Source organism: Dipodomys merriami, unplaced genomic scaffold, assembly GCF_024711535.1.
Source record: "Dipodomys merriami isolate MVZ:Mamm:240054 unplaced genomic scaffold, mDipMer1.0.p SCAF_277, whole genome shotgun sequence".
Taxonomy (NCBI): domain Eukaryota; kingdom Metazoa; phylum Chordata; class Mammalia; order Rodentia; family Heteromyidae; genus Dipodomys; species Dipodomys merriami.
The window spans coordinates 1,474,819-1,501,153 of NW_027204237.1; the positions used below are offsets into that span (position 1 = coordinate 1,474,819).

Consider the following 26,335-nt stretch of genomic DNA (forward strand, 5'->3'; position numbering starts at 1 on the left):
AAAGAGCACAAATTTTTGGAGGCAGCAGACTAGAGTTTAGATACTGTTTCTGCTACTAATTCCAATTTTAGCATCCAGAATTACTTTTCTTTTTAGTGTAAAGGGGCCACTTAATAAAAATATCTTTCTCATAAAGTTATTTCAAAGGTTAACAGAGACATTAAGTAATGAGGGAATGCTATAATCATTCTTTTTCCTTAGAGACAGATGTATTGTCTATACCATCCCAGACTAGCTCCACCCCCATCCCTCCCATAATGTGGATTCTGAATGCTATGTACCTCATACAACCTGGCTTCTTTGACACTTGAAGCCAATTCTTCTACACTAGTATGGATGTGCTGCTGTGCTTCGAGCTGCAACTCCACACTAGGCAGGTCATTGCCCCACTCTGCTCGCTCCAATTTCATCTGAAAAAGAAGAAGACAGGTGCATACTAATTTACTGCTGATTTAAAAAAAAAAGGTCAGAATCAATGTCTGGACAAGATGACAAGGCATAGAGGATACAGTAAAAGGATATCTAAACCACTATCCTATAGCCTCTTCTAAGAAAATACACAATAATCACCCCAGGGAGTGGAAAAAGAAACCCACCAACTACAGCAGTGAAAGTGGTCTTATTTAGCTGCTGATGGGAATATATTCCGTTCACAGTAAGAAAGTGGTGTCTACAGGTTGAAAATGTTCAGGCAATTTATTTCCCTTTAGGGAATCTCCTCATTTCATAATCAGAGCAGATATAGGAAAGAAATATGTTAAGTATTTAGCTTTATTAATGGCATCAATTATTATTAGTAATGATCAATTATTAGTAAATGAAAGGTAATTATAAAATTTAAGCTGGGCGCTGGTGGCTCACACATACAATTCTAATTACTCAGGAGGCTAAGATCTCAGCCTGGGCAGAAAAATTCTTGAGACTCTTATCTCCAATAAAGTTCCAAAAAATTAGAAATAGAGCTGTGGCTCAAGTGGTAGAGCACTAGCTTTGAGTAAAAAAAAGCTAAGGGACAGTGCCTAGGTCCTGCGTTCAAGCCCCAGGACCTGCATACACACAAAAAAAGTTAGTCTGCCTCTGTGTTAGTTATTAGGGCACAGGAACACATCTGTGGATGGGAAGAATTTAATACAACAACAAGATAAAGCCAGGCACCAGTAGCTCATACCTATAATCCTAGCTACTAAAGAGACTGAGACTTGGAAGCTTGAGGTTCAAAGCTAGCCCAGGCAGAAAAGTTCTTGAGTCTATAGTTTTAGTTAACCAGTAAAATCTAAGACTTAAGGCAAGGTTCAAGTGGCAGAATGCCAGCTATGAGCAAGCATACAGAGCAAAAGAGAGAAATCCTGAGTTTAAGCTTTGGTACTGTCTCAAAAAACAAAAATAAATAAACAAAACAAGAAAACAGGGTTAAGAAAATAAGAATAACATCAAACTTGAACTCTAGATTCTAGAATACAGGAGCCCTTGAAATCGCAGAACAGAATGTCCTTTTTTAAACTTAGGAGTTAACACAACACAACAGAAAATAAAAAACATCAAGCACCAGTGGTTCACGCCTGTAATCCTAACTACTAAGGAGGCTGAGATCAGAGGGTCACGGTCAAAGCCAGCCTGGGCAGGAAAAGTCCATGAGACTCTTATCTCTAATAAACCACCAGAAAACTGGAAGTGGCACTGCAGCTCAAGTGGTAGAGTTCTAGCCTTGAGCTGAAGAGCTAAGGAACAGTGCCCAGTCCCAGAGTTCAAGTCCCACAAAGGACAAAAAAGGAAGGAAGAAAGGAAGGAAGGAAAGAACGAAGGAAGGAAGGAAGGAAGGAAGGAAGGAAGGAAGGAAGGAAGGAAGGAAGGAAGGAAGGAAGGAAGGAAGGAAGGAAAAGAAAAAACAAACTTCTCTGCAAATGAGCAAATTTAACAGAAACAATAACAGACTTAGTGACTCTCTTATTTTCTTCACAAGCTCCCACTTAGGGCATAGTTAGCATAAGGAAATAGATACCCAAAGGGTATCAAATTAGAAATGTCTATGCTGTTCAGTGTAAGGATTTATTCTGATCATATCAAAATTTAAGAAGGGAACCAACCTTCATAAACAAACTGCTAGGTCTAGTAAACATTAGTGTACTATACAAGCTTTTAGGAAATACACCCACCTGCATCTCTTCTACCCAAGACAGTAGTTCATACACAAATCGGAGATTGCCTTCATCTTCAGAGGAGGAGATAGATACAAGTTCAGCCCGAGTCATGGGCTTTCGGAACCAAGAAGTGGAAGAAGAATGGGTTGCCTTTGTTAAAGGCTCTGCTTTCAAATGAGTAGTGGTTAAAGTAGAGGGGGGAGCCAATTCAAGTGCAGTGAAATGACCCTTCCTGTATAGGTTTGTACACTCTAGACGCAAGGTAACCAGCTCGTCCTGCAGACGCATAACCCTAAAATGGAAGAAAAGAAAAAGAGACTATCACATACTTAAAATAAAATCTCCACTATCTAACAAGCACATGGTAAAAATAAAAATGAGATCATATCAGGAAAAGTGTTTTGAAAAAGTGTTAGATGAATTCAAGGTGATATTTTAACATCATCTAGTTTGGAGCAATCTTCAAGATAAATGCCAAATTACTGTGTTAATTGGAAAGAAACAAACCAATGTGTATTTATATCACTCTTAGATGGTATAACAGAATAAACAATGGATTGTCATATGGCTTTAGACAATTTCTAACTTTTGTGGGTCTCAGCTTCCTCCTTTAAGCAACAAGTGCATTAAATCACCTGTGTTTCTAAACCAAAATGTGTTATCACATCTCTGTTGGCTAAACAGCTGAGGATGCGGGGCTAGGAGGTAGAGTGCTTGCCTAGCATGCATGAAGGTCTGGGTTCGATTCCTCAGTACCACATAAACAGAAAAAGCCAGAAGTGGCACTGTGGCTCAAGTGGTAGAGCACTAGCCTTGAGCACAGAGAGGCTCAAGGACAGTGCCTAGGCCCTGAGTTCAAGCTCCAGGACCGGTTAAAAAAAAAAAAAAAATTGAGGATGCTATAACAATAACAATGACTGAGAGAATCCCATAGGCACTTAATGGGAGGGGCCTACAATAAGGGAAAATAGCTTTTTACCATGAGAAATTTACTACACAAATATGTGTATATATAGTATTCTCATCAAAACACTTTTCTCTAAAGAACAAGTTAAAGAATTCAATGCCGCTCAAGGCTAGCACTCATGAGCCACAGCACCACTTCTGACCTTTTCTGTAATGTAGTACTGAGGAATCGAACCCAGGGCTTCGTGCATGATAGACAAGCACTCTATCACTAAACCACATTCCCAGCCATACCCCCCTGCCCCCCTCTTTTTTCTTTTTTTTTTTTTAAATGGTTCTAGGGCTTGAATCTTTGGGCCTGGGCACTGTCTCTGAGCTCCTTTTGCTCAAGGCTAGCACTCGACCACTTCAGGCACCCTCCACTTCCAGCTTTTCCTGTGATTCATTGGAGATAAAGAGTTTCACAGACTTTGCTGCCCAGGCTGGCTTCAAACCACGATCCTCAGATTGCAGCCTACTAGGATTATAGGCATAAGCCATTACCACTCAGCCTCTTCTTTTTTTTTTTGGCAGTCCTAGGGTTGGACACTCAGGGCCTTATGCTTGTTATAGGTGCTCTGTCACTTGAGCCAAGCCTCTAGCCCTTGTTTGCATTGACAATTTTTTGGACTATGTCTCACATTTTTTGCCTAGGACTGGCTTGGGACCTCCATCTTCCTACCTATACTTCCCACCTGGGAATGACAGAAATGCACTACTACATATGTCTGGCTTGTTTGTTATGATAGGGGATGGGGTTTTGCTAATTTTTTGCTCCACCTGGCCTTTAAACAAGTTCCTCACACTCTTCACTTCTGGAGTAGGAATTACAGGTATGAGCCACTACCCCTTGACACACTTTTAATCCAGAAACCTCAGCAATAAGCAAATCCTCTGTGGACCCCTTTGTTCCTCACCTAAAGGCCAGTTCTTCCAGTTGGTAGTAATTCTCGTCTCGTAGAATCTGGAGATCCACCTGCAGCTGCCTGATGAGACCTTCACATTCCTGAATGTACATGATGACATCGGATTCACACTGTACTGGTTGCCCTGATTCTAGGTGAGCAGCATCCTGTGACAGAAAGGGAGAACAAAGGTGGGAAAATTTCATTGTTCCCCTCCACTTGGATGAAGGAAGCCAAGAGGCCCACAGCACTTCCAAAAAAAGGGAAGTAGCATAGCTGGATTTCTCAACTGTTAACTCTGATCTTACAGCTGAGGGTAAAGAGAGAAAACAGGTGACATAAGCAGGACAAAGCAATGACTTACAGCCTGTAATGTATTCTTAGCTAGTGTCAGTTTCTCTTCACAGTTCAAAGCACCATTCTGAATTTTGTTTGCAATCTGTAGCAGCAATTCCAGTCTAAAATAAGATAAAAACTAAAGTCAAGTGCACTGTTCAAAGCAGCTTGATAAGGAGTATCAGATCACCCTTGAGTTCTGGATTCACCTTTCTACAGCCGGCCGGAGGGATTTCTCTCGCTCTAGCATCTCAATGATGAGTTTTCCCCATTCTTCTTCCACATCATTAGGGTGATAACCTTGAGGCAGCTTGATTCTGCCAAACTCAATCCATACCTGAAAGAGTCCAAAATCCACAGTCATGCACTCTGATCTACTTTCCCTTATTATTTGTACCTCTTGTTTCTTCACTCAATCAATCAGCAGTTTTCCCTATTTTGACTATCTAATATGGCAGAACAATCAAATATTTAGTAGTGTCTCATCTTGAAGTAAGGGTGGGGGAAGGGGATCACCTTTAAAATTCAGACTATTTACTCTAAATCCTTCCATTCCTCTTATACTCTCTAGAAATCTTCCTGGGAAGATTAAACACCCATCTCATAGTTTCAAGCTCTCAAAATGTGAATGGAAGTCTTTTCATCCTACAAAAGATTCAGCATCCCTCTAACAAGCTGAAAAACTCATCCATAAAACTTTTAGATTTCTGAATACATATATACTATATTTCTTAGTAAATCCTTCTGAAAATGCAGAAATGAGGTTGATGGAGTACATTGAATGTGTGTACAGAAATGTCACAATGAAATTATCTTTGTATAACTGAAGTATGAATAAAAAAAATTTTTAGGGGCTGGGAAGTTGGCTCAGTGGTAGAGCGCTTGCCTTGCATGCCTGAGGCCCTGGGTTCGATTCCTCAGCACCACATAAGCAAAAAGAAAAAAGCCAGAAGTGGCGCTGTGGCTCAAGTGGTAGAGCACTGGCCTTGAGCTGAAGAGCTGAGGGACAGTGCTCAGGCCCAGAGTTCAGGCCCCACAACCGGACCAAAAAAAAAAAAAAAAAATTTTTAGGCCGGGCGCTGGTGGCTCACGCCTGTAATCCTAGCTACTCAGGAGGCTGAGATCTGAGGATCGTGGTTCAAAGCCAGCCCGGGCAGGAAAGACCGTGAGACTCCTATCTCCAATAAACCACCAGAAAACCGGAAGTGGCACTGTAGCTCAAGTGGTAGAGTGCTCGCCTTGAGCTGAAGAGCTGAGGGACAGCGCCCAGGCCCAGAGTTCAAGCCCCACGACCGACAAAAAAAAAAAAAAAAAAAAAAAAAAAAATTTTAGTCAGACAAAAAAAAAACCTAGAATAAGTAGGGGCTGGGAAGGTGGCTCAGTGGTAGAGCACTTGCCTTGCATGCCTGAGGCCCTCGGTTCGATTCCCCAGCACCACATAAGCAAAAAGAAAAAAGCCAGAAGTGGCGCTATGGCTCAAGTGGTAGAGCGCTAGCCTTGGGCTGAAGAGCTGAGCGACAACGACCAGGCCCCATGACTGGACCGAAAAAAAAAAAAATTTAGAATGAGTTTATGTTATGTTACCACAAATCTCCAAGACTAAACCTAGAGATTTCTATTAGTACAACTATTATAATTTCTATTAGTACAAATTTAACAATCAGAATCATAATCAAACCCCAAGTGCTAGCCAAAGGTAAGTTTCCTTACCTCTAACAATTTATATAACTCTTCAATTCTTCCTTTTTCTCTCTCCTTGGCCAAAATCTCTGTTTCTTTGAAGTGTATATATTGGTTATAAAGTGCCTAAAAAATTAAATTTTGGTGAATGAATGAATAATGCAAACAACAAAACCCTATTTTTCATGTCACTTCATCCAGAACCAGGAGCAACAAGCGCCAAGTCTGAATGCCTATAAAGAACTGATACAAACAACTTAAGTCCATGATTTTACCTTTAGTTCAACAGGGTTCTGGGGAAAAGATTTATCTGACATCAGTATTGTATGCTGTTTGATCCAGGGAATGAGGGAGTCTACTCGGCTTTGGTATTCTTGCCACCTGGAGTCTACTTCCTGTTGTCAAAAGATAAATAGCACATACTCAATTTGCAATGCCCCGAACAAATACAGGAGAAAGGCACCAAACCATTTAAGATCCTTTTGTTCTAATTGCCTAGACAGCTGCTCAGCTTAATGTTTCAGCCCTAGTTTCAAAGCTCCTCAAGAGGCATTCAGTATCTTGATATTTAAAAAGAATACAAAGCAAGCTACTAAAAATATTCAGGAAAAAAGTCCACATAAACTAAGCAACCTGGTATTGATGGATGAAAAAACACTGTGTTATCTTGAATTAAAGCTAAGGATGAAAAAGACATTCTTTGCTGGCTTTTAGCATCAAATGCTCTGTTCTAAATGATACAAATTAGTATTGTCTAGGCTCATTCCCGGAGACTAGGACAATGGCCACAGGATAAAGATACAGACTCAGATTCTTTGTATAAAAATCACACTGTACACAATGAGAACTTAAGAAACACTGTTCAATAAATGTATTCCAACCCAACGAATCAAAAGTGTTCTTTTACCGTAGCACTGATCCCCTCTCCACCCTCAGGAACTTTAGGGAAGGCATCATAAATTGAAGACACATAAGTGATCACAGACTTTTCATCTGGAGATGGCACATCCACATCTAACAGAAAGATTAAGAAATTTCTTAGTCTCAGAATAGAGAAATCTGTCAAGAGAAGGAACTATGAGTATATGCCAAATGTACTCAACTTCACTAAACTCTCACCTTCTGCATCCAACAACCGGGTTACCCCCAGCCTCTCTGCCACTTCAAAAGCCTGTTCCAGATTCTCTCGGTTACTTTGGATTTGTACTCTCTCCATATCCACCAGATCAGGTCTGTAAAAATTCAAGGCACATCAGAGACCACATCTATTCATCATATATGATTTCATAGAAAGAAAACATCTTAAAAGTTCTGAGAGCTAACAGGTGTGAGTACACACTTGTAATGCAAGCACTCAGGGAGCTCAGAATGAGACAAGTCTGGATTATGTAGTGAAACCCTGTCTCAAAACAACAAAAATGAATAAGAGAAACAATTCCCAGAGCTGAAAAGCAATGAGTTAGCAAGAAAGTTTATGAAGTAAAAAGCTTAGAAAAATACCAATCCCAGGCTGGGAAGTTGGCTCAGTGGTAGAGCACTTGCCCTGGGTTCGATTCCTCAGCACCACATAAGCAAAAAGAAAAAAGCCGGAAGTGGGCGCTGTGGCTCAAGTGGTAGAGCGCTAGCCTTGAGCTGAAGAGCTGAGGGACAGCGCTTAGGCCCAGAGTTCAGGCCCCACAACTGGACTCAAAAAAAAAAAAAAAAAAAAGAAAAATACCAATCCCATTTTAAATTATAATACCAGGAACCCAGTGATCCCTAATTCTGAACTTACACAACAGAAAGTTCACTGGACTTTATGGTTTCCAAAAGGTATCATAAACTAGCACAAAGTAAGAATCAGTGCATGATCACTAAGAGTTCAATTTTTTAAGTTGTTTCTTGGTCAGTTGTGAGGCCTGAACTCTGGGCCTCAGCTCTTCAGCTCAAGGCTAGCGCTCTACCACTTGAGCCACAGCGCCACTTCCAGCTTCTTCTGCTTATGTGGTGCTGAGGAATCGAGCCCAGGGCCTCATGCATACAAGGCAAGCGCTCTACCACTGAGTCACCTTCCCAGCCCATTTAAAAAAATTTTTTATTATTAAAATTCCTAATTTCCAGTGCCCTGTATCTTGTATATACATTTTTCTAATTTGGGAAGGGGAAGGGAAATAACAAAATGCTGACACTATGTTGAAAATGAGCTTTACAGCTTGAGAGGGGGAGGGAGAAGTTGAGGAGCTGGGGAGGAAAGGGATGGTAGGGGGAAAACAAAGGAGGGGGTAACAATGCTTGATAGGAAATATACTGATTACCTTACTCATGTAACTGTAACCCCTTTGTACAGTATCTTTACAATAAAAAATATATTAAAAATTCCTATTTTCCTCATTGTATCACACAAAGCCACCTGTTGTTCCTCCAGTAATCTGATCAGCACCTGCTTCAGGTCCTTTGAACTTGCTTTTTCTCCAAATAGAACTCACCAGAGCCACTGTGTGGTTCACTCCTGTCATCCTCCTCAAAGAGAGTGACTGACCACTCTTGTTGGAATCACTCTCTACCCTCCACTGTGCTTGCCACTGCATGACAGCATGTATCTTTTTGGTTTTGGCCCATTCTCCACACTAAGGTAAGCTCCATAAGAGCAACAACATTTGCTAATCTGTTCACTGTTATCTGTACCCAGTGCCTAGAATAGAAGGCACTCAAAAATTCCTTTTTCAAATAAATTAACAAATCATAAATGCGATGAGAAGCCCTTCCAACAAGTACCGCAATTGCACTCTATTTACCTGTATCGGTGAATCAGTGCATTGAACATCTTTCCATCACTCCAACAGGAAGAAAAGTTGGTACATTTGATTCCTGTGTAACCAGCTGTCACCTTCTGAGTCCAAAGGAGTAGCTTCTCCTTGGCAGACATGTCTCCTGATTCCCCACTAATGTAGATGTCAGAGATCTGCCAAGAGATAGATTATGGAATAAATAAGATGAGGCCTTTTAACTTTCATTTTCCCATATATCATAATTTGTGAAGGAAGAGAGACATCCAAGGATGGCAGCACTGTTGACGACAGCTTCAACATATATTTACCTCCTCTGGTAATGAGGAAAAACACAAATGAAAAACATGAAAAGTCACCTACAAAACTAAAGATTGATATGTTTTAATGATGTTAATGTGTACTGGACAGAATATCTTAAGTTGGATAGACTTGTAGGAAGAGTGTACTAGTCAGAGTATAAATAGCAAGAGTGAATATTATCATTTTGGGATATCAGTTGTTAATCAAGCTTTATAAGACATACAGCTTGATAAAATATAATCAGGTACATGTATAAAAATTTTACAAAGGGGCTGGGAAGGTGGCTCAGTGGTAGAGTGCATGCCTTGCATGCCTGAGGCCCTGGGTTCGATTCCTCAGCACCACATAAGCAAAAAGAAAAAAAAAAAAAGCCAGAAGTGGCACTGTGGCTCAAGTGGTAGAGTGCTAGCCTTGAGCTGAAGAGCTGAGGGACAGCGCCCAGGCCCAGAGTTCAGGCCCCATGACCGGACCCAAAAAAACAAACAAAAATTTTACACAAAAATGCTTATGAATATAAGAAAAGATGTCAGCAAAAAGCTTAAACTAGTAAGGGATTATTAGTTACAAAGTATACAACTTACTAAGATATGTTAAAAGGAATACAATGGAAAAATATAATACCAATTTTATTTTATTTTATTTATTTTTTTTTTGGGGGGGGTCCAGTCATGGGGCCTGAACTCTGGGCCTGGGTGCTGTCCCTCAGCTCTTCAGCTCAAGGCTAGCGCTGTACCACTTGAGCCACAGGACCACTTCTGGCTTTTTTCTGTTTGCTTATGTGGTGCTGAGGAATCAAACCCAGGGCCTCATGCATGCAAGGCAAGCACTCTACCACTGAGCCACCTTCCCAGCCCCAATACCAATTTTATATGAAGGAAAAACATATTTAAGTGTGTATAGTACTTAGTATAAACCCTATAGTTATATATAAGCATTGTGCAAATATGTATATGATACAAATACAAACATTCACGTAAATATAAACCTGGAGTGAAGCTGGGTGTTGGTGGCTCTCACACCTGTAATCCTAGCTACTCAGGAGGCTGAGATCTGAAGATTGTGGTTCAAAGCCAGCCCAGGCAGGAAAGTCCATGAGACTCTTATCGCCAATAAACCACCAGAAAACTGGAAGTGGCACTATGGCTCAAGCTCAGCCTTGAGCTGAAGAACACAGGGACAGCACCCAAGCCCAGAGTTTAAGCCCCACGACCGACACAAAAAAAAAAAAATAAAAAATAATAATAATAAAATTAAAAATTAAAAAACCTGGAGTGTAATACTAAAAACTAAAAATCATAGTTATCTCTGTGTGATAACATCACAGGCAATTTTTATGTCTTCCTAATTTTCTATATCATGTACATTTTTATAATAGAAAAAGACTACTTGAAGAAATTTCCAAAATATAAGACCTACTTTGGAACAATAGCAGGGCAGAATATAAGACCTACTTTGAAACAATGGCAGGGCAGAATAGGAAAATGTCCATACCTTGGTTTGAATGCCAGCCTGTCCAGTTGCAAACTCTGCTGTCACAGATTTGTGACATCTCTGAAAATACTACCTATCATCTTTTTAGAGGTGCTGTGATAAGTTCTGGAGCCTGTTCACTGAGTGTGATGCTATTCACATGGATGGCCTTCAACATGGTTTATAAATGAAATATTAAAAAAAAAAAAAGTGCTGGGCTGGGAAGGTGGCTCAGTGGAAGAATGCTTGCCCAGCATACATGAGGCTCTGGGTTTGATTCCCAGCACCACATAAGCAGAAAAAGCCAGAAGTAGTGCTGTGGCTTCAGTGGTTGAGCAGCCTTGAGCTGAAGAGCTGAGGGGCAGCACCCAGACCCAGAGTTCAAGCCCCACGACCAACCAAAAAATAAAAAAATAAAAAATGGAAGTGCTTAGCAGTAAAGCCTATTCCTAGAACCCAGTCAGGCTACTTTTAAAAAAAAAAAAAAAAATCTTTTTTTTTTTTTTTTTTTTTTTTTTTTTTTTGTCAGTTGTAGGGCTTGAACTCAGGGCCTGGCCACTGTACCTGAGCCTCTTTCTGCCCAAGGCTAGCGCTGTACCACTTGAGCCACAGTGCTACTTTCGGGCTTAGTTTTGTTGTTGTTGTTTTTTGAGTGGTTAACTGGAGATAAGGGTCTCATGGGGACATTTCTGCCGAGGATGGCTTTGAACCTCAATCATCAGATCTTAGCCTCCTAAGCAGCTAAAATTGCAGATGTGAGCTACTGGTGCTTAAAAAACTTTTTAATAGCAAATCCAATGTAACACAAGTTTAGGCTATTGCTAATATTCATGTTTCCCTTGAAGAGAAACTATGAGTAATTTTACATCCCTTCTACTTTTCTTTTATTCAGACTTGAAAAGATAGCCAACTGTGTGTGTGTGTGTGTGTGTGTGTGTGTGTGTGTGTGTGTGTGCGCACACGTGCACGCGTGTGAGTGCACGCTGCTTCTGGGGCTTGAACTCAGGGCCTAGGCTCTGTCCCTGAGCTTCTTTTGTTTAAGGCTTAGCACTCTACCACTTGAGCCACATCACTACTTCTGGCTTTTTCTGAATAGTTTATTGGAAATAAAAGTTTTGTGGATTTTCCTGCTGGCTTCAAAGCAGGATTCTCAGATCTTCAGGCTCCTGAGTAGCTAGAATTTCAGGCCTGGCGCACCAATGCTCTGCCTACTTTACTTTTATAGTGAAATACATAAAAATAATCTTTTTTGGGGGGAGGGGCAGTCCTGGGGGTTGAACTCAGGTGACCTAGGCTCTGAACTTGAGCCTTTTTACTCAAGGTAGCACTCTACCACTTGAGCCACAGTTCTACTTCTAGCCTTTTTGGCAGTTAACTGGAGATTACTTTTCTGCCCAGGCTGGCTTTGAATCACTATCCTCAGATCTCAGCTTCCTGAATAGCTAGGATTACCAGTGCCTGGCTTTTAAAATAATCTTGACTAACAAGAGAAACACAAGCTTAGGTATCAAATATGTGATTGAAAGGAAGCATTTAAGAATGTGACGTTAGAGAGAGGTGCTGGTGGCTCACGTCTGTAATCCTAGCTAATCAGGAGGTTGAGGTATGAGGATCACCGTTCAAAGCCAGCCCAGGCAGGAAAGTCCGTGAGACTCTTATCTTCAATTAATCATCAGAAAACTGGAAGTGATGCTGTGGCTCAAAGTGGTAGAATGGTAGCCTTGAGTGAAAGAGCTTAGGGACATGGCCCAAGCCCCAAGTTCAAGCCCTTAAACCGACAAAAAAAAAAAAAAAAATGTGACTTTAGACAAACTGCTTAAGCCTACTAAACTCCATTTTCTCCACATTAACTATAAGATAATAACTTTCTCACAGATCCTTACATGGATTAATAGGGAAATGTAGGTAATTACTAGAAAAGTTCTTTCTTTCCCATGATAATAAAACAGCATGTCCTGCACAATTTTGGTACAAGCATCATCCTGTTACTTAATTGCCTCTATCAGGTGCAGCGCCTGGAAAGTAGCAGCCTTCCTGTGGTAAGTATAAGAGGCAATCAGGTATTAAAACATCATGGTTTTCACTTTGAATAGTATTCAATTCAATTGTATATTATTCAATAAATTGCACATTATTAAATTTTTGTTATTAGAAATAAGGCTTTCCATAGATGAGTTTGCCCAACTTTAGGTGAATGTAAATGTTCTGTAGAGTTTAAGCTAGACTAGGTTAAGCTATGATGTTTGGTAGGCTATAAGCAATAACTCCGTTTTTAAGTTACAATGGGTTTATTGGGTGCTTTTATATTTTAAAATCAGAAAAAAGCAGGATCAGGAACTTTAACACCTTATTGAGGGTAAAATAAAAATTATTAAGATATTTTAGTATAAAAACAGGAACTCCCAAGCCGGGCGCTGGTGGCTCACGCCTGTAATCCTAGCTACTCAGGAGGCTGAGATCTGAGGATCGCGGTTCAAAGCCAGCCCGGGCAGGAGAGACCGTGAGACTCCTATCTCCAATAAACCACCAGAAAACCGGAAGTGGCGCTGTAGCTCAAGTGGTAGAGCGCTCGCCTTGAGCTGAAGAGCTGAGGGACAGCGCTCAGGCCCAGAGTTCAAGCCCCACGACCGACAAAAAAAAAAAAAAAAAAAACAGGAACTCCTGGAGAATAGAAAGAGGAATTTGGGAAGTAATACATATACACCTGCAAAGGTAAAAAGGTGCCCTAGGGCTGGGAATATGGCTTAGTGGTAGAGTGCTTGCCTAGTCTGCATGAAGCCCTGGGTTTGATTCCTCAGTAACACATAAACAGAAAAATCTAGAAGTAGCACTATGGCTCAAGTGGTAGAGTGCGAGCCTTGAGCAAAAGCAGCTCAGGAGTGCCCAGGCCCTGAATTCAAGACCCAGGACTGGCAAAAAAAAAAAAAAAAAAAAAAAAAGGTGCCATAACCATTAGATTCAAAAGCATCATGTCCCAAGGGCATCATGTCCTTCACATGTATATTACACTACAGGAGAAATCAGGTTATTGCAATTTAATGATGCCAGTTAATAAGATTATTCTATATATCTATCCTCTACTCACTATCCTTCTGCTCACTGCCTCCATGCGTACCAGAAAACTTTTAAATTATTGTCTCTTTTTCATATAGAGTCACAAAAGCAACAATACACTGGTTGATGAAAATTTTAATTTGGCAGTTAAAATTCACTTGGTAAATTAATTCATGTCAGTCTCTTTCAAGTGTGACCTATCAATTCTAAGTACACTGGGGTAGGGAGAGAGCTTTGTAGCTGAGGACCCAACAATACACAGTCCTTCTCTTGTACTAATTCTTTTTCAATTCCCCTAACAACATTTCTACCTGCCCTTCTCCTACCTGACATTATTAAGAAAGCAAAACATGGGGCTGAGAAGGTGGCTCAGTGGTAGAGTGCTTGCCTTGCATGCCTGAGGCCCTGGGTTCGATTCCTCAGCACCACATAAGCAAAAAGAAAAAAAAAGCCAGAAGTAGCACTGTAGCTCAAGTGGTAGAGTGCTCGCCTTGAGCTAAAGAGCTGAGGGACAGTGCCCAGGCCCAGAGTTCAGTCCCCAGTACCAGACCCAAAAAAATAAATAAATAAAATAAAACACTTTAAAAAAAAAAAAAAGAAAGCAAAACATTGCAAGGAATATGACATCGATTTGGAGAAATAAAAAGGGACAAAATTTGAATAAGAAAAATGAAATTTGAATATTTTGAGGAACCCAAACTGAAATATAGTTAATATTGTGTCTGGTATAATGATAGCAAATCTCTGTTGATATTTCCCGCCTGCCAATCACAGAATTTCTGCACAGAGCACTAAAACTATTGCAACGAACAGTTTTAAAATACAGCTGCACTGAGACGGGAAAACATTTGGCTCCCTAAAGAGAAGGAAAAAAAATACCATCTGGATTTGAGCCCTTCCTAGACTGTAAAATGGGATTATGGTCACAAGCATCTCACTGATTAAATTTGGCTTTTGTTCATCTTTTTTTTTTTGGTAATACTGATGTGAGATATGTGTGGTATGTTGTCCTCTAGGCTCTGCAGCAGCATTTTCCCTAATCCCCCTGAATATCCAGATCCAGATTCAGTTTCAGGGAAGTTTCTCCCTCATCTAGGTTTTAATCAGGAAGCCATTTGGAGAGAACACAGTCAATTTTGATATCATGCCAGTAACTATTTATGTCTACTTGAATATCCTTTGATCCCACACTTCCCAGTGCCTAGTTAATTTCCTCTCTGAAGCATTCCTAGAAACTTAATGTTTCCTAATAATTTAGTATGTATTGAACATTTTAACCCTATGCCAGGCACCATGGAGATTAAAAGAAGTCACAGGCTGTGTATTCTTTTTACTATTTTGTATTGTGTTCTAGGAGATGTGTTTAACTTCTTGATATTTAAAAATAAAACATAGGGCTGGGAAGGTGGCTCAGTGGTAGAGCGCTTGCCTTGCATGCCTGAGGCCCTGGGTTCCATTCCTCAGCACCACATAAGCAAAAAGAAAAAAAGCCGGAAGTGGCGTGGTGGCTCAAGTGGTAGAGCTCTAGCCTTGAGCTGAAGAGCTGAGGGACAGCGCCCAGGCCCAGAGTTCAGGCCCTACGACAGGACCCCAAAAAATAAATAAATAAAATAAAACATAACTTGAGACCTTAAGTTCAACCAATTTGGTAAGGAAGGCAATTTAGTATGCAGAGTTATTTTAGAAAAGAAGTAAGCAAGTAAGTAAATCCAACTAGCATGAAACTTCTGGGAAATGACAGCAACTGTGCTGAGTTCTAGTGAATAACCAAGTGAAAATAAAGAGAAAATTAACAAAAACAACAACAAAGACAAGCTTGCTTTACAAAACTTAGCTGAGATATACCATATCTGACTGAAATAAAACTATCTCAGATATCTTCCCAATGACAACGGATTGGGGTGGGGGAGGTAAAAGATGGACAGAGGAAGGAAAACTTTGTGTACAAACCTATAGATATTTACTTACAACTGTACATACTTTTTTTTTTTTTTGCCAGTCCTGGGTCTTGAATTCAGGGCCCCAGCACTGTCCCTGAGCTTCTTTTGCTCAAGGCTAGCACTCTACCACTTAAGCCACAGCACCACTTCTGGCTTTTTCTGTTTATATGTTACTGAAGAATCAAACCGAGGGCTTCATACATGTTAGGTAAGCACTCTACCAGTAGGCCACATCCCCAGCCCCTATATACACATTTAAAATTAAAAGGGTATCTAATTCATTAATGTAGTATTAATGCTTTTTCTGTTGTTACATTAAAGAAATCATACTATTCAAATCTTTGACATCAATATCTTTCATCATATAAAACTACTTTCAGAGTTAATTTTCTAGTTTTTTTTTCCAGTTAAAAGTATTGTCTTTTACTATATGAAGGAGCAAAGGAGATTTGAACTTCATCAGGAAAGGGCAGTGAACATTAATTTAGTTCCTACAGGGGAAGGGGCTCTTAGAAGATTGAAACCTGGAATTAAAACCAATTCTTTATTTTGGTGTTTTTGCTTTCTTTAAATTTTTCCCCTTTCATCCATCTAACTTTAACTTCAGCCTCTATTTGGTTTTTCTTATTCCTCAACAGTAGGTAAATGGTAAAAGATGGAAAACTACCTAAAAGAAGTAAACAATCAAGAACTAGGATGAAAGGAGATATGTAGGTTTCCTTGCCTTATACTCCAAACAAAGACATCTACTCTTGTAATTGCAACTCATCTGGTTTTCTTCTAGACTTGAGCATTTAATCCATCTCTGTAAACAAGTTGGAGACAATGAGTGGAAAAACTCGGCTCCAATTTGTTTATTTACTTTCTATTAGTTAGAATTTCTCATCGCTGGTACTAATATGAAAAATTTTAACCAGATACTAACTTTTCATTAGAGTTGAATACTGACCATAGTTTCAGAGGTTTAAGTCCATAATGGCAGGAAGGGTCACGGCAATCAAAAAACAGAGAGTGAATGAATACCTTTTGTGCTCTCTGCATTTCTTTTTAAGATTTTTATTTTTATTTTTTATATAACAGCACTTTTCTCAGTCTATACTGTCTTAGGAAATTTCATTCCAAAGCATAATAACCTAGACCTCTAACACTATATCAGTTTTTATTCTTTTCTCCTCTTACTCATTTGATTGGTGTCTATTTATAATCTTCACATTGTGTGTTTCATAAGTGATATAAATATTTTTTAACCTTTTTTGGGGGGGGAGAGGGTAAGTTGTGCAGCTTGAACTCAGGGTTTGGGTGTTGTCTCAGCTTTATCACTCAAGGCTAGAGCTCTACCACTTAGAGTCACAGATCTACTTCCTGCTTTTTTCCGGTGGTTAATTGGAGATAAACATCTGACAGACAGTCCTGCCCAGGTTGGCTTCAAACTGTGATCTTCAGATCTCAGCCACCTGAGTAGCTATCAGCATCTAGCTTATTTTTTAGAGTTTTCAATATTAAGGTTTGCATACAATATATTTAACACTTCAAATAAGGATATATTTATAAAAACTAAAACTAAAACTTCCTTGGCATTTTAGTCTCCTTTTTAAAAAAAAACAGTTAGGTCAGCTGACCTCTGCAAAAACTAGCATTGATTGAGTGAGCCAATGGTAACATAAATTAATTTTAGTGATATGCTGGTGGCTCACACCTGTAATCCTAACTACTAAGGAGGCTGAGATCTGAGGATTGCGGTTCAAAGCCAGCCCGGGCAGGAAAGTCCATGAAACTCTTATCTCCCATAAACACTCAGAAAACCAGAAGCGGAGCTGTAGCTCAAGTGGTAGAGCGCTGGCCTTGAGCTGAAGAGCTGAGGGACAGCGCTCAGGTTCAGAGTTCAGAGACGGACAAAACAACAACAACAACAACTGGAAGTGGAACTGTGACTCAAAGTGGTAGAATGCTAGCCTTGGGCAAAGAGCTCAGGAATAGTGCCCAGTCCCTGAGTTCAAGCCCCATGACTGAAAAAATTAAGTTATCTTTTTTCATAAATGATTATAAACTCATTCCAAGCACACTAACAAAACTTTATAAGAAATCAAATAATGATAATCTATATTTTCTGAAAACTAATGCTTAGGGGGAAAAAAGGTTCGCCTTATATCTAGTCATTTGTAACAGGTCACATGAGTTATATGTAATTTAATGTCAAAGTAAGTGATAATTACAGTAATTTCAGTAGAGAAGATTAATAGAATGGAAATGTACTGTGGCCTGACGTGATCATCCTTTGTAAGCTGAACATCAGTGGTCCATGCCTGTAATCCTAGCTACTTGGGAGTCTGAGAATAGCATGGTCTCAGTTCAAGACCTGCCTAGGCAGAAAAGTTTGCAAGATCTCTTCTCAAAGGAGGTCTGAACAAGGTGATACTTGCCTGTTATCCTACCTATACCCCAAAGCCTAACTAACATAGGCAGGTCATGCCCAAGGGTATGCACAGAAAAGTAAGACCCTATCTAAAAAATAATCAGCAGAAAAACAAGGCTGTAGACATAGCTTAGTGGTAAAAGGCACCTGCCTATCAAATGCGAACCCCAGCGTTCAAATTCCAGTACCATAACAAAAACCCTTAAACAGGTGTAATTTAAACTCATACTTAAGGATATTATAGAATTGACAAGTAGGAAAAAATAATTATAGGTAGACTATGGATATAAACAAATAATGCAAATTGAGAGAAACTGAAAAAGATATAGAAGAGACTCTGTGGTGGTACACCTGTTACTGCAACACTCAAGCAGGAGGATTTTGCCTTCCAAGGTGACCAGTGCTTGGCTATACCACTAATTTTTTTAAAAATTTTATTGTGATTAAGTGATTATATAAATTTCACACTATTGTGATAGTGATACTTAGAGTCACAAACACATTTGAACCTTCATAAGGAAAATTGTCATTATCATGGCCTATGTTTGTGAATTCTATAAGCTCTGATAAGAAAATTATTTTCTTCCACACTGGGTAATATGTACATTACTCTCCTTTTGCTTAGTATAAGCTGTTCCCTCTTTCCCTCTCATTCCCTCCCTCCCATCACTGCCCTTGAGTTATGTAATTCATTTTCATCTATGTCCAGTGCAGCTTATGGGCCCGTCTGTGGTATATTTTTCCCCTGTTTCACTCTGATTTTGTGTCCTCTTCCTAGCTTTCCTCAGATGTGCACATATATATACGATATTGTGGTCAAGAACATGGAGTCATTTAGAAATGATAGAATGAATTAAGTGGAGGTCCTTTGTTTCTTGAGTCCTGTTACTTTGTCATATCTCCTTGCATTTTGGATTTAACACCCACATATCAGGGAGACCGTGTGCCATCTGTCTCTCTGCTCTTAGCTCACCTTGCTCAAAATTATTTGTTCTAGTTCCAGCCATTTCCCTGTAAATGCGATTATTCTGTCCTTTCTAATGACTGCATAATATTCCATTGTATATCAGTACCACAATTTTTGGGTCCATTCATCTGTAGTGAGGCATCTGGATTGTTTTTATATCTTGGCTATTGTAAACATTGCTGCAATGAACATGGAGGTGTATGTGTCCTTGTATTCTGGTTGCTGTTGTTCAGGATAAATGCCTAGGTGTGGTATGGCTGGGCCATAGGGGGGGGTCCATATTTAGCTTTCTGAGGACCCTTCAGACTGCTTTCCAAAGTTATACCATTATTTTTAATATAACATTATTGTTATACCTAAAATAATTATTTAGTCTAATATTTTTGATTCAGTAAATTGTTTTAAAAAGAAACAAAATATTTTTCTGAACAAAGCTTTAACTAAAAATTTAACTTCCATACTCCTTCAATAATATCAACTGGTTAGGTTTTCTTCTTATAACACAAATCCAATATAAATAAAACAACTACAACTATCTCTAGACTTAGAGGAGAAATGGGAAATGGACACTTATAAACTGAAAGTAATAAACTAACTCATTCTCTTTCTCATCATTTCTAGTCCTCACCTGAAATTATAGGGACTTGGGTACAGAGCCAAGATTCAGTGGGATCTACTAATTGTATGGGCAGAAAAATGGTGGCAGGAACCAAGATGGGAGAAGGAAGGAATTCTCAATAATTGTCCTTGTTCAAATGAGCTATCCTTATGAATATTGATGGCAGTTAGAAATAAGGAGTCCTGGAAGAAGGAACAGGCTAGAAAAAGGCTTCATCTGACAACAAAGTACAACTGTTATTAGCTTGTTCCTTCTAGCTCTAAATCCTAGTCTACTTAGTATTCAGAAAAACGTTGACCTGGTCTCTGTGCTTCTGCTTGTTCATTAACTATATCCTGACAAAGGAAGCTGAACAGAAAACCAGACCATACTTCTGTTTTTGTTTTTGTTTTTGTTTTTTTTTTTTTGTCGGTCATGGGGCTTGAACTCTGGGCTTGGGCGCTGTCCCTCAGCTCTTCAGCTCAAGGCGAGCGCTCTACCACTTGAGCTACAGCGCCACTTCCGGTTTTCTAGTGGTTTATTGGAGATAGGAGTCTCACGGTCTTTCCTGCCCGGGCTGGCTTTGAACCGCGATTCTCAGATCTCAGCCTCCTGAGTAGCTAGGATTACAGGCGTGAGCCACCGGCGCCCGGCCAGACCATACTTCTATCATCTAAACTTTTTATGCATCAAGAGTCAGAATCACCTCCCACTTCTCAATATCCTGAAAAACATCAAAACCCATTGTTAAAGGTATTTCTAACCATAGCCTGGTTAACACACCCTGGACTAATCATCACAAGAAGACAGACAGACACCACTTTGTACCTTTAATTCTTTTCTGAAATGAGTTATTACTTTTACATATTAAAACCAAACAAGGGCCAGGTACCAGTGGCTCATGCCTGTAATCCTAGCTACTCAGGAGGCTGAAATCTGAGGACTGCAGTTCAAAACCAGCCTAGTTCAGAAAGTATCATCTCCAATTAACCACTACAAAGCTGGAAGTGGAGTTGTGATTCAAGTAGTAAAACACTAGCCTTGAGATGGGGGGGGGGGGGGAGCCCAAAGACAGCACCCAGGCTCAGTTCAAGTCTCAGAAATGGCACAAAAGCAAACCAAAACAAAACCCACCAAGCACCAAAAAATTGAACAATCAGTGCTACCGTTAGAAAGGAGCTGGTGTATTTGCCTTGTACTTCAACTTTCCGCAGAGAGCTCACACTCCAGGCAGCGGCTTGTCTTAAGTTGGTACCTACACATTTACAAGAGCCTGCAGAGTCAGAATATGCTATCCTCTGTTGTTCTGGCTGCTGTTATCTTCTGAGACCAGCTTCCTAAAGGGTTTCAAGGCCCCTTGGCTTTAATGATTTTCATTCTGAAAGAATTTCACACTTGTCTGAAGTTACTTTACACAGAAGAGTCAGTCCACAGTCTCAACAAATGATCAACAGAGCCTCAGACACACACCAGTTATCTGACTGAGATATGGCCACTTAGTATTTCAGCCTTAGCTATATCTATAAGGAAGAGATGTCACATAGCAAGGAGACAATCACAGTATAAAGGATTCTCCCCATCAATCTTTCAAGACTTCACAAAATTGTACTGAACCTTCCTTCCCAATGTGGAGATCCAACCTGTATAATGTCATTGCTAGCTACGGTCCATTATCTAGGGCTGACTTTCACCAAGAGTTTATACTGTAAACTTTCTGAAAATTTCACAATATTAGGTTTAATGACAGTGGTATTAAAAGAGAAACTAATTCAGCAGTTGATTTTATCCTAATTCTTCAACATTTACTCCACAAAAAGATAAAAGTTGACTTTGATATTCCCTCTTTTCAAAGAAACTCAAACATTTGTACACCTAGTCCCAGTACTCTGTCTTCCTTCCCACTCGAATACATGCTTGTGCATACACATCCATTTTTATATAAGGACCATGCAGCCTCCTGACTATGCACACATTTTTTTCCTACAAACTGTTGAAGGTGTCTAAACTAACAACACGGACACTTAGTTGAGGCTATCCATGAGTAAATCTATCCCAGAAAATTTTAAGTGTAGATCAGCTTAAAATCTGTATCTGTCCTTAGTCCTACACTGTTGGTGACAAACAGGTGTGCCACATCACGAGCAGCCAAAAAAAGAGCTCTGCTTCATCTTCTACTTCTAGCTACTTTGAGATTCTGAAGATTTTATTTTTTCTGCTGCAAAAACCAACATGTTAATGAAAATCCCTCAGCCAAGAGGCTGGCAGAATAGCTCAATTGGTGGGGGGACCTGCCTAACTAGTGTGAGGCAAAATTCAAAGCTTACTACACTGAAACCAAATAAATAAAGTTCTTTGGGATTGAGTGGATAATAGCTTTCAACCGCCAACATACTAAATGTTGTTCCTACTAGAATATCTTGCTGTGTTCTTATCTCAGTGTCCAAATCTCTGAATTCTTGCCTGATTCTGGGCCCTTGAGAACATGTACAGAAGCCAATACCTCATAAACAAAACATGTTAAAGCCATGAACAAGTTCAATCACTTAAACTTTCTAGTAGGCAGCCCTAATCTATTGCTCTCTCCCTCAGAGTGAGTCTGTCTGTTGGTGTGTCCATCTCCCTTCTCATTCTCTCTGTATAACTCTACACCCCTACTCTAGTATTCCATTCCTCTAATACAAACATTGAATGTGTACTGTCATTAGATACACACCTACAGGAAAGGGATTGCATCAGATCTAGTAAGATTATCACCCTCCAGGGAGAAGAAAAGGCACACCACACTGAAGACAGACAGTTGTTTCACTCCAACTTCCACTCCTTTAACAACCCTCACTCTTCCACATTCATTTCAGAGACTTAGCTAGGCTTTTCTCTACCCCTGAGCTGACAGTAAGGGCGATCTAGTACTGAACCCCTGACAGATAGCTTTCAGCAGTTAAGCTGCTTGGCTACCCAGAAGCTCAGATTCCCCAGAGCCAACAAGACTTGGTTTCATGCATCAAGGGACAGGCTTGAAATAGATTCTGCTGTTAAACCTAGCAGTCACTAACTCACAGGTCCGCCTGCATTGGGGTAAGTTTGAGAAGCGTCCTCACTGATCATCACACTCTACTTCAAAGCACTTGGGGGCCAGAAATGCAAACAGGGGACTGATTCATCCATGTATGTGCCACCCACCTCCTCCAGACCCCATGATGGGGTATGGCTTGCCTCCAAAGACAGAGTGCCATCCTCTTCTGAGAAGGGTGTGGAGCTCTTTTCAGGTACTGTATCTTCAGGTTGGATCCCATGCAAGTACAGCCTATCACTGCAGTAGCCAGATGAGGAGGGCAAAATGCTCACAGTCATGCCACTGACAGACAGATCACTCTGAGAAGCAGGCAGTCTGGAACCCTGGGGGGGCTGATCCACGTGGGAAGATTCTGTACGCTCAAGGCCTCCTGACTGTTCAAGTACTGATGAAGGAACAGAATATTGGGCTGTGCAGGGATCTGTTGAAGAGGCACTGGGTATCCTTGTGATTCCTTCCCTCACACTCTGGCTCGCTGAAAGTTGGTCTTGATTTCTTGGATTGGAGATATAGTCTGTCCTAGGCAAAGTGCTGCTCAGAAATCCAAGCCGAGTGCCTCCTTGCTCCACTGCAGTCTCTCTTTGCAAAGGCAGCAGCACAGCCCTGCTGCTGCAGGATGCTGTCCTTGGAAATTCCACCAGTTGGCTCACTGACTTCTCACAGTTCCTTTCTGCTGGGTTATCAAGCAGGTGAGCGATGACAGTCTTCCCCTCTTCCAGGGAATCCCAGGCCCCTCCAGCTACTGATGACTCATTCTCTAACAAAAGGTGAGCAGTCTGAATCTCGGCTTGGTATCTCTCCTTCACCTGCACAATCATTCCCTGATCGGCCACCCCTGATTTAGGGGCTAAGTCTTCAGGTAGCAAAATGTGTAAGGGAGGACACTGGGCCCCTCCCACTCCGTCCTCCTCTCGGAGACTCACTGGCAACTTCCTTAAGGTTTCAGTCTCTTCAATGACTCCAGCTCCTTCCAAATGTTCTTCCTCGTGAGACGCCTCTGGAGTAGGGATTTTCTTCCCCCTCCACTTCCTTTTGAACCGAACCCTTTTCTTAGGAGATATAGGAGCCTTCTCGGGAACAGCTATTGACTCTTTCGGCTCCTTAACACAGCCCAGTGAATTTCCCATTTCTTTCCTCTCCTAATCTCCACAAAAACGCAGCTAAGCCTGTCCTGGAATCCCAGAGAAATTCCAACCTCGGCTTCATCGGATTCCATGCACATTTAAAACCATGCACTATGCCGGCAATCCCTCCAATTCTTTCTCCCTCCCTCCCTGCCTCTGTCTCTTCCAGCCGCTGCTGTTTCAGACAGCCATCTTACAGGCTCAGAGCTGCAACAAGACAAATTCAAAGCATCTCACTGCAGTTCAGAAATCACTTGACCTAAAAGCAGACAGAAACCGGATTGGCTGCAGCTTCCTCTCTCCAAATATGAGGTAATTGGAGCACTGCCCTCAGTAACACAAACAGAACGCAAAAATGAAGCTAGAAATCTATGGGGAGGGGGTAAATGAGGGAGGGTGAAGAGGAGGGAGGAAAATGTCAGAGTACGTGCAAATGGGAGGGGAAAGAAGAGAGGTAAGGTGGATAAAGCAGGAGGAGAACAATATCAAATAGGGAAAAAGCAAACCAGCTCAGCTGGTGCCAACCAGCAAAAGGGAAGGGCTGAGCAGAGCCAGAGATGCAATTATGGCTCCCAATCTCCGAAATGAAATACGTTTTAACTGTATGAAGATGTCTGAAGGAAAATATCAAGCAAAATATGTATGATTCTGAATTTTTTCAGATCAAAATACAATTGCCTTAACTTTTAAATCCAAACAAACACTAGACCTTACCCCTCACATTAAAAAATGAAACACATGTTTGAAGGACCTAGCCTCCTGTAGTATTTATTCCCCTCTTTCCCTTTTATCCCCCATAAAAGAAAAGTAGAGGAAAAACCTGGAAAGCAGCATTCCAAATACAGTATGTGAAAGCTCAATGGAAAGAATGTGATTTCCAAATACAACAGCAAAGCAAAGCAGGGTCTCCACACCAACAATATTGGACACAAATGCTCCACCGTGATTATTGGTGCTGCTGCGAATAGCTAAAATTCTTTTTACACACCTGTTAAGCACCAAGCACTGTAGGAAGAGTACATGAATTATTTCATTGAACTCTCATAGCAACTATGTGAGGTCATTTTATATTTTGCAGTTAAAGAAACAGGTTTAAGGAAACTGATTTTACCCAAGACTAAACAACTAATAAATTGCAGTGCTAGACTAGATGTCAATTTCTATTTAAGTCTTTTCTTCTTCCTGAACTCAGGGCCTAGGCACTATCCCTGCACTTTTTTACTCAAGATTGGTACTCTACTATTAGAATCGCAGCTCCACTTCAAGTTTTTTGGTGGTTAATTTGAGATAAAAATGTCATGGACTTTCCTGCACAGGCTGGCTTCTAACTGCAATCCTCAGATCTCAGTCTCCTAAGTAAGTAGGATTATAGGCATGACCCACAAGTGCCCTGCAAGATTTTTCATTTTAACAGTATGTCCCATCACTTTCTAACTACAAAGGATGAAAATCTCTACTCAGCTGCATAAATCACTATGGATCTGAAATGGCAACTATATTCTACATTGACCAACAGCTCCAACAGAGGAAGCTGCTAATTAAGACAGTGGGGGTGGACAGAAAAAAAGCTGATGAAATGAGATCCTGATGATTTTTACTGAAAAGAACAGTAACAAACAACAAACAGAAAGTAAACCTGAACTCAATTTTGGAACTAAAAAAAAAAAAAAACATCCTGTGGGAACAACAGGATTCTTCTAATTTATGTAGAGAGATGTTGCTGAATGGTATAGAGGAAAATAAATTATGTGGGCTGGAAAGGTGGCTCAGTGGTAGCATGCTTGCCTTGCATGCATGAGGCCTGGGGTGCAATTTCTCAGCACCACATAAGCAGAAAAAGACGGAAGTGGTGTTGTGGCTCAAGTGGTAAAGCGCTAGCCTTGAGCTGAAGAGCTGAGAGACAGTACCCAGGCCCAGAGTTCAGGCCCCATGACTGGCAAAAAGAAAAAAGAAAAAAGAAGCCGGGCGCTGGTGGCGCACGCCTGTAATCCTAGCTACTCAGGAGGCTGAGATCTGAGGATCGCGGTTCAAAGCCAGCCCGGGCAGGAGAGACTGTGAGACTCCTATCTCCAATAAACCACCAGAAAACCGGAAGTGGTGCTGTAGCTCAAGTGGTAGAGCGCTCGCCTTGAGCTGAAGAGCTGAGGGACAGCGCCCAGGCCCAGAGTTCATGTCCCACGACCGACAAAAAAAAAAAAAAGAAAAGAAAAGAAAAGGAAGAGGGAAGGAAGGAAGGGAAAGAAAGAAAGAAAGAAAAAGAAAATTATGTATGGCTCATGCTTGTAATCCTAGCTACTCTGAAGGATGAGATCTGAAGATGCTAGTTTGAAACCAGTGCAGGAAGGAAAGTCCATGAGATTCTTATCTTCAATTAACATACCTCCTCCCCCAAAGCTAAAAATGGAGCCATGACTCAAGTGGTAGAGCACTAGCATTGAACCAAAAAAGCTTATGGACAGGACCCAGGCCCTGAGTTCAAGCCCCAGAACTAGCACACAAATGTAGTTAATGTTAGTTACTTCACTGCTACACTTATTTAATCCCCAACTACCAACACTAGGGATCAAACCCAGGGATCAATGCATGCTAGGCAAGAATTACTACTGAGCTATATTTTTCTCCCA

At 40.6% G+C, this 26,335-nt stretch overlaps 1 protein-coding gene across 17 annotated transcripts in view; it reads right to left on the minus strand.

Annotated features, from left to right (window-relative positions):
• The window catches only part of LOC138837863 (microtubule-actin cross-linking factor 1-like), a 254,302-nt gene that overhangs the window by 186,941 nt on the left and 41,026 nt on the right, over positions 1 to 26,335 (minus strand). For 8 of the 17 annotated variants that reach the window (XM_070036885.1, XM_070036887.1, XM_070036894.1 and 5 more), the window contains exons 1-11: positions 22,695 to 23,845; positions 8,779 to 8,945; positions 7,124 to 7,236; positions 6,912 to 7,018; positions 6,280 to 6,399; positions 6,035 to 6,130; positions 4,534 to 4,661; positions 4,353 to 4,446; positions 4,001 to 4,155; positions 2,154 to 2,430; positions 282 to 410 (exon numbers count right to left, since the gene is read on the minus strand). In XM_070036885.1, coding sequence (XP_069892986.1) covers positions 282 to 410; positions 2,154 to 2,430; positions 4,001 to 4,155; positions 4,353 to 4,446; positions 4,534 to 4,661; positions 6,035 to 6,130; positions 6,280 to 6,399; positions 6,912 to 7,018; positions 7,124 to 7,236; positions 8,779 to 8,945; positions 22,695 to 23,714 — 2,406 coding nt within the window. In that variant the 5' untranslated portion in view covers positions 23,715 to 23,845. Of the gene's footprint in view, positions 1 to 281; positions 411 to 2,153; positions 2,431 to 4,000; positions 4,156 to 4,352; positions 4,447 to 4,533; positions 4,662 to 6,034; positions 6,131 to 6,279; positions 6,400 to 6,911; positions 7,019 to 7,123; positions 7,237 to 8,778; positions 8,946 to 22,694; positions 23,846 to 26,335 lie in introns of those variants that run through there. The other 9 variants (XM_070036897.1, XM_070036896.1, XM_070036895.1 and 6 more) reach the window with 2 other exon arrangements.